This window comes from Rhinopithecus roxellana, chromosome 2, assembly GCF_007565055.1.
Source record: "Rhinopithecus roxellana isolate Shanxi Qingling chromosome 2, ASM756505v1, whole genome shotgun sequence".
Lineage (NCBI taxonomy): Eukaryota > Metazoa > Chordata > Mammalia > Primates > Cercopithecidae > Rhinopithecus > Rhinopithecus roxellana.
In genome coordinates, this window is record NC_044550.1 from 52,425,732 (window position 1) to 52,434,492 (window position 8,761).

The window sequence follows — 8,761 nt, forward strand, 5'->3', positions numbered from 1 at the left end:
TCCAACAAGCCAGTTTCATCCAGTGTTGGAATCTTTTTTAGTCTTTCTTCTTTTGAATACCAGATGAAATAGCTAGCTTACGTTTAGAAGCCATACAAAAGTTATCATGAATATGTAAAAATTAACACTTTTTTTTTTTTTTGAGCCGGTGTCTCACTCTGTTGCCAAGGCTGGAGTGCAGTGGTGTGATCTCGGTTCACTGCAAGCTCTGCCTCCCGGATTCACACCATTCTCCTGCCTCAGCCTCCTGAGTAGCTGGGACTACAGGCACCCGCCACCACGCCTGGCTAATGATTTGTATTTTTTAGTAGAAACGGGACTTCACCGTGTTAGCCAGGATAGTCTTGATCTCCTGACCTTGTAATCCGGCCGCCTCGGCCTCCCAAAGTGCTGGGATTACTGCACCCGGCCAACACTTCTTTTGAGAACGTGGAAATTTATGTAAAGTTGGATCAGAAGGGCAAAGCGACCCTTTCATGTATATGGCATTGAACAATCAATACATGCTGGGCATATGAAATTCAGACATATATGAACTAACCATTTAATTAAACTGGTTAACAAATCTGTGAATAGAAGTAGAAAAGGTACTGGACTAGTTGAAAAGTGTTAGAAGAGAGAACCCTGCCCTACCTATTCTAATGAAGTTTTGTCAGGACAGATACACCGTCTAGTAACAAATTTATCATTCCAAAAGTTATGTACCAAAAAATGAAGAAACTTAGAATACACTAAACTATGAATAGCAGCGGCTAATTGGCTGTAAATTAGCTGTGGGCTTATCTGACATTTTGTGTTGAACTGTTCTTTTGACACCTTTCTCTTCAGCTGAATTGGCTTTTTAATCCCGTTGGTTTGCATCTGGACAACACATTCATGTTTCCTTTCCGTGCCTATAGGCTTGCTGATTCGATGAATGCCTACCCACCTTATTTCATGGTTGTGTCTTTTCTTGTGACCTTTTTCCTCCCGTCCACTTTTTTTTTTTTTGTACAGGGGAAGTTAAATTAGCCAAGCTAAGTGTCATTGTAATTTCTCCATCCTGAGCTCCAGTTAGACACTATTAATGTCTTTCTTATGGTTCTTAAAATATAAAGAGAATTTAAAAATATATATATTTTTAATTATATATGTTATATATATATATATAATCTAAATTACCATTATTGGTATGTTTTCCCCACTCTGAGGTCAGGAATTTTCTCTCTTCATCACTAGATGCTTATTAAGTATTGCTTTAGTTAGATTACCAGTCAGGCTCACAGTAACCCAGTTAACACAAACTTATATCCATTTATTCCTTTGGTAAATGGAATTTATTGGTGTCTTATAAGAAAGGAGCAGAGTAAATGTGTTTATAATGCAGACCGTTTATCTTACTAGGTGGTATAGAGAGAAAGGACAGTTTTATTTATTTATATAGACATGGGTTCACTGAAGAAAATGAAGCTAACAAAAACATACTCAAATTCATTCGAAATCAGGGAAATATAAATTAAAGAACAGTGAAATCTCACTTTATTACCCCCACTACCAGATTATAAATTTTTTTTTTTTTTGAGACGGAGTTTCATTCTTGTTGCCCAGGCTGGAGTGCAGTGGCGTGATCTCGGCTCACCACAACCTCCACACCTCCAGGGTTCAAGCAATTCTCCTCCCTCAGCCTCCTGAGTAGCTGAGATTACAGGCATGTGCCACTGGCTAATTTTTTTTTTCTTTAGTAGAGACGGGATTTCTCCATGTTGGTCAGGCTGGTCTTGAACTGCCGACCTCAGGTGATCCTCCCACCTCGGCCTCCCAAAGTGCTGGGATTACAGGCGTGAGCCACCGTGCCTAGCATAAAATGTTAAAAGGAGTTATAATATCCATTGTTGGAGGGAATGTGGGAAATCCTTCCTTTACACATCGCTGATGAGATGTGAGGTATTACAGCCCTTTGAAAAAGCAATCTGGCCGGGCGCGGTGGCTCACGCCTGTAATCCCAGCACTTTGGGAGGCCAAGGCAGGCAGATCGCTAGGTCAGGAGATCGAGACCATCCTGGCTAACACGGCGAAACCCCTCTCTACTAAAAATGCAAAAAATTAGCTGGGCGTGGCGGTGGGTGCCTGTAGTCTCAGCTACTTGGGAGGCTAAGGCAGGAGAATGGTGTGAACCCGGGAGGCGGAGCTTGCAGTGAGCTGAGATCGCACCACTGCACTCCAGCCTGGGCGACTGAGCGAGACTCCATCTCAAAAAAAAAAAAAAAAAAAAATTAAAATACACGACCTGTTATCCAGTGAGCCCAATTCTGGAAATCTAACTCAGAGAAATAAAAAGGCATAATGTATACCAAAAAAAATCTCTTTATGCATCATTTGTGGTACCCAAGAACTGGAAACAAAAATAAACACCCATCAATAGGGAAAATGAAAGTCCAAAAAAATAGACACATCATACCAGGGATTTACACTTAGCCGTTAAATAGAATGAATTCAAGCTATGCCAGATGACTTTGGAGGGATTCCATGAGTTGTAGTATAAGAAAAGCAAGATGCAGAAAAGCAGGTATATGATTTTGAAAAACTAAAAAGTGAAAGTTCTGTATTTGTATATATACATAAGGTCTACGGTTTTATATATGACATATTTTTACATGAAAATATATATTTATATAAAATGTAAAACACACCCTAGTTTCATATGGGTTATTGAAGGGTTTGGGGAATCTGAAGTCCCTCCCGAACTCCCTCTTCAGATTAAAATAGCATAATAGAATAATAAAAATAGCATCTATGAAATCCCTTTAATATGAAATTATATACATATGCATAAATGGGAGGTCATCTACATGTTAGTGATGATTTGATTGAGGTGGCTGGATTCTGGATGACCCTTATTTTTGATATTTTCATGTATCATTCATGTTTATTAAAAACGTGTTATTCATATCTGAGGAAAATCTATATCCATAGTGGGGGAAAACTGACGTGGAAGGACACACCACAAATGTGCCACTGTCAGACTTAAGAATATCTAACCTAGCTAGCCACATGTGTAGTTACTGTTTGTCAGCCAGAGATGCTTCCATCTAATCTTATTATCAGTTGACCAGGTAATGCTATTAGCTGTTGATTTGATCATAGCATCTACTTACAGTAATGTATTTTGGTTTTGATTTGGAAACTTTTCTTTTGTAACTCTTTTAGGCAAAAATAATGTGTTCCTCAATATGCAAATGTATTGGCTGTAAGAATTTTGAAGAAAGCCCGGAAAGGAAGACATTGATGCATTTGGCAGATGCAGCTGAAGTAAGGGTACAGCAACAAACAGCAGCCAAGACGAAGTTATCCTCTCAAATTTCAGACTTGCTTACTAGGCCAACACCAGCTTTAAATAGTGGAGGCGGAAAGTAAGTCAGTATTTTAATCTTTTTATAGTATTTCCCAAATACTCACTTTTGATAAAGTTTCTTTTCAGGGGGCAAAGTTGAGTTTATACTTTTGGTTGTTGCAAACCTGATTTTTGCATTTTCTTTCCATCTTTAGCTACTTGTAAAGGAATTTAAAGGTAACAGAAGCCACTGTCAGATTATTGTGCAGTTCGAAAATGCACAGTAATGATTTAGTCCACTGTGCTTAATTTCTGTCTACTAAGATGAGGTAATTATGTAATTTGAGGAACCCCAAAGAAAACCAGATGTTTCATATGTCTCGCTGAACGTGTAATTATTTATGTTTTTGCATTTTCTTACCTTCTCTTGCCTCTTCCATTTCTTGGAGCACTTTTCCCATCCTATTGGGCCACCCATCACACTGTAATAGTGCAGCTCCTTATTGTTATCTCTTATCTGCTGAGTTCTGGAGTAGAAAAGCTTGACCTCTAAAGTCAGGTAGACTTGAGTTTATACTATCTGTGCTGCTTAGTAGTTTGTGAATTTCTTTGAGCCTCAGTTTTCTTTCCTTAAAATAGCCTATACCAGGTGGCTGTGAGAAATAAGGCATGTCTGTAATAGACAGTGTCTGTCAAGACCTGATAAAACATAGTTTGTGATTTGGACTGGACTGGTATTAGAAAGTTTGTTAGAGGTTAATTCGAGGAATTATTAAATGGAATGCACCTTGCAAATGGCATATGATTTAAAATGCCTAAGTAGGCCAGGCACGGTGACTCACACCTATAATCCTAGCACTTTGGGAGGCCGTGGTGGGCAGATCACCTGAGGTCAAGGGTTTGAGACCAGCCTGGCCAACATGCTGAAACCCCATCTCTACTAAAAATACAAAAAGTTAGGTGAGTGTGTGGTGCACGCTTGTAATCCCAGCTACTCGGGAGGCTGGCACAGGAGAATCGCTTGAGCTCGGGAGGCAGAGGTTGCAGTGAGCTGAGATCGCACAATTGCACTCCAGACTAGGCAACGAGAACAAAACTCCATCTCAAAAATAAAATGCCTAAGTTGAAAAGGAGATCCAGTGCTTATAAAAATAAGGCTTTTTTGTACAAATATTTAAGATACTAGTTTTTTGTTTTGTTTTTTTCTCTTTTCGAGAGATAGTCTCACTCTGTTGCTCAGGCTGGTGTGCAGTGTCATGATCTCAGCTCAGTGCAATCTCCGCCTCCTGGGTTTAAACAATTCTCCTGCCTTAGCCTCCTAAGTAGCTGGGATTACAGGCATACACCACCACGCCCAGCTAATTTTATGTATTTTTAGTAGAGATGAGGTCTATGTTGGCCAGGCTGGTCTTGAATACCTGACCTCAGGTGATCTGCCCATCTCAGCTTCCCAAAGTGCTGGGATTATAGGCGTGAGCCACTGCACCTGGCCTTAAGATATTAATTCTAAACTCTTATGACTGGAATATAAGGAGCAAATGGTTTTTGACTGAATAAAGTGGAAATGGTCAGACACCTTAATGAGGCTTATAACCTGGGATTCTGGTCTTTAGAGTACTGAATATAATCTCCACATGGAGATTAAAGATACTGCCACAGTAAAATATTTATAATTTTTTAAAATTGCGAAGATGTTTACAATATGAAAACAAAATTATAAAATTATACATTATAATCAAAACTACGTATTAAAAACTTGTATAAAAAAAGTTATGCTAGCATGTTAACAAGCTTGTTTCAAGTGACAAAACCTTAAATTAATGTTTTCTAGTTTAAAATGCTGGTTTGTATGTTAAAGATTCCTATACAGCTGCATGGCAACCTGAATTCTCAATTACCCTTTCTTGCCATAGTGAGCTTTAATTTCAGACTTCATTGTTTAGTATACTTGTTAGTGACCGCTTACTCACAGGTTGTTGAGTTCGTGGTTAGATTATGTTGCTTGACTTAATCTGTCACAGCTTAAGACTTGAGTTGGCTGCAAATATAGCAAGCCTCACGATGGGTTGCTCCAATTTAATACTCAATAGCTCAGGTCTTTATGAATGCAACTCTGTGTAGAACAACATTTGGTTTCCCCATTTTGCTTTGTTGTGATAGAACAATGCAGAATTTTGGAATGTTTTCTACAAACAGTATCAGTGACTATGGTAAAGTGCTTTATTTTTCATTTTGCCCAAGAGATAGTGCTATCAATTCCCAATATTATTCATTTAGCAACTACTCATGTAGTGTCCTATGTCATGCACTATTCTAGGCACTGGAGCAACAGCAGTAAATAAAAATTGAACTTTTGGAGCGTACATTCATGATTTGGGAGGATTTTAGTTAAATTCTAGTCTTCATGTAGACTATTATCTTTTAGTTAACCACATAACTTTGCCTAGGTAGTAAGTCACGTGTTTTATATGTTAAATTTTCTGAACAATATTCTTACAGTATGTGAATAATAAAACCAAATCTAACTTTTTAAAGCCCTTTTTAGGATGTGCTTGTGCTCACTGTGTCAATTGTGATGCTCATCCTGCTGGTGAATTGTGAAAGTGTCAGTAGAGATTTCCAGATGAAAGAATGTATCCACTTTTGCTATTATTTAACACCACCATCATCTTTCTCTTTCAAAAATCATTTCAGATTGCCATTTACATTTGTAACTAAGGAAGTAGCTGAAGCCACATGTAATTGCCTCCTTGCCCAGGCAGAGCAGGCAGACAAGAAGGGAAAATCAAAGGCAGCAGCGGAACGGATGATACTCGAGGAATTCGGACGATGTTTGATGAGTGTCATCAACTCTGCAGGAAAGGCAAAAAGTGACCCTTGTGCCATGAATTGCTAACTCTTGCACAAAAGACTGATAAATGGAACTGTACAGAAAATTTAAGGTGCAGGGACACTTGATTTTCTGCAAGAAAAACAATTACTGTATTTTAATTCAGTCCTTGTTTTAAAAGACCTGAAATTATAATACTGAAGAGGAAGAAATTTTAAATGAGGAAATTAGTACATTTTAAATCTTAGTTAAATCTGCTTATGCCCCTTCTAAATTGAATTTTTCTTTATTATATAGATTTCTTAATTTGCTTGGGTTTCTTAAGAATTAGATGTTCTCTTTCTGATACCTTTAACAAAAAATGTTTATAAATTCATATAATTTATAATGTATGGTGTTGTATGACTTTGTTAGTAGAAAAGCCAAAGCAGCAATGGTTAGCACCCATTCTTTAGGACTTGATCTAGAATATATGCAGACAGAATGTTACATAAACAAGTTCTTATGAAACACATTCAAATGACATTTTGTATTTAGAATAGGACTATCTTTTAAAGAAAAATCAGCCTTTTTGGGCAGATTCTGGAATAATATCCTGTTGTCACTTTGGGAATGTCAGAAGGGGAAATAATCCCTAGGCACACTTTAAATAAATTTTAAAGTTATTTAAAAAAAAAACATATAAAATATTAAAGGACAGTAAATAATTCTCAGAGGATGGGCAATGTGTTTCTGTCATAAGGAATGGCTAACAGATGCTCTAGGCTGTCTCCCTTTTCTTTCAAAGAGTTGGTATGTATTTGAAGAAGAAAATTGTCAAAGTGATTACTGGGTACTACTAAAATGATAGGTGGATATAAATAGAAGTAAACATATTATGTAGTGATAATATAGAACCTAACATAGTAATCAAGTATAAAATTTGGCATGGGTGGAGAAACAAAGACTAAGGAAGCTACAAAAGATGAATTTAGAGAAGTTTTCATCTATACAATCAGTCATTTTTATAGACTATTTTTTTTTTTTTTTTGAGACAGAGTCTCACTGTGTAGCCCAGGCTGGAGTGCAATGGTGCAATCTCAGCTCACTGCAACCTCTGCCTCCCGGGTTCAAGCGATTCTTCTGCCTCAGCCTCCCAAGTAGCTGGGACTACAGGCGCCCGCCACCAGGCCCGGCTAATTTTTTGTATTTTTAGTAGAGACGGGGTTTCGCCGTGTTAGCCAGGATGGTCTCAATCTCCTGACCTTGCGATCCGCCCGCCTCGGCCTCCCAAAGTGCTGGGATTACAGGCGTGAGACACCATGCCCAGCCCTTTTTATAGATTTTGGAACTAAGAGGTTTCAGATCAATTCACAACTCTTACTTGATTTACAGAAATGGGCCTGCTAACAATATTTTCAAAATTGCAGTGGGATTTCTTTTCATAAGGGAAGTTTAATATGACATTATTTTCAGCCAGTGATTTGGAAGGTCTGTTTTCCTATAATTACTAAAATAACCTAAATCATTTTCAGTAATTCAAAAACTATGAATTTAAGAGCCTGTTGTGACAGGACTCTTGATTTTATGACAAGAAAAAACCATGTTGGAATTCAGGCATTTTGTTAGGTACCTTAATTGTCAGTAATTAGTATATGATTATTGCATTTCCTACAAGGACTCTATAGTTGTATGTATTAAGTGTGTATATATGTTCATATGAACACACAAGATATAGGCAATAGAAATTAAGTAATCTAAAAGAGGATTCCGTTATTCACTAAAGTATCTTCCTTTTAAATTTGGATTTATAAAATCATAGTGCAGTAACTTTAAATGTAGATAGTGCAAACATTCTTAGCACCTCAATCTAGTATGTTTAATTAAAATTTGTATAAATGTAAATTAGTGTAAGGGTAAAATAATAATCAAGTTATTTTTCAAAAGACTGCAATAAGTTTTTGGTCTAAACTTAAACTTTGTTCATTTTGTACATACTCTGTGTTAATTCTAATTGCACCTTTGTGATGTGTATTTATATACAGTGTGCAGAAAATGTTCGTGAAATTTTGATTACAATTGTAGATTATGTATGATGGCATTGCTTACGAATGTTTTGCTTGTAAAAAAATTTCAAGGTGCAATCAAATGCTACTAGTTTTTCTGATTTTCAAAAATCTATCTAAAATATTAAGCCTTTTCCTTCCTGTGTAGTACTTAACAACTTTTTGTATTCAGGCATTTGCATCAAATTGCTGAACAAGATGAACAGCCACATTAATTCAGTGATTTTAAAAGACTATTTGGGGAGGGTTGGGTATATAATTTTTTAGGTCTATTTACATCCCAAAGTAGAAAGATTAAATTTATATTTACTAGAGCTATTCAAAGAATACACTTTTCTATATTGTAAAAACAGGACAGCAAAGTAAATCATACAGAAAATAAACATTTATACTATTCTGTAAAAAAAAGGTTTTGCATTTTTTCTTTAGTTTAATAACACCACTTTAACCATTTAATATGCAAGAAACCTTTTAAATTATCTCTAGTAAATTTGACATTACTTCTGAAAACACACAACTAAAAAATTCTACCATTTTGCTCAGTTATTACTAACATAAATTGCTTTGAAATGAGAA

General features: G+C 36.6%; 1 protein-coding gene across 6 annotated transcripts in view; it reads left to right on the top strand.

Annotated features, from left to right (window-relative positions):
- The window catches only part of LIN54 (lin-54 DREAM MuvB core complex component), an 87,861-nt gene extending 79,100 nt beyond the window's left edge, over nt 1-8,761 (top strand). For all 6 annotated transcript variants that reach the window (XM_030917914.1, XM_030917930.1, XM_010358946.2 and 3 more), the window contains 2 exons: nt 3,187-3,389; nt 6,005-8,761. In XM_030917914.1, the coding sequence (XP_030773774.1) occupies nt 3,187-3,389; nt 6,005-6,206 (405 nt within the window). In that variant the 3' untranslated portion in view covers nt 6,207-8,761. The remainder of the gene's footprint in view (nt 1-3,186; nt 3,390-6,004) is intronic.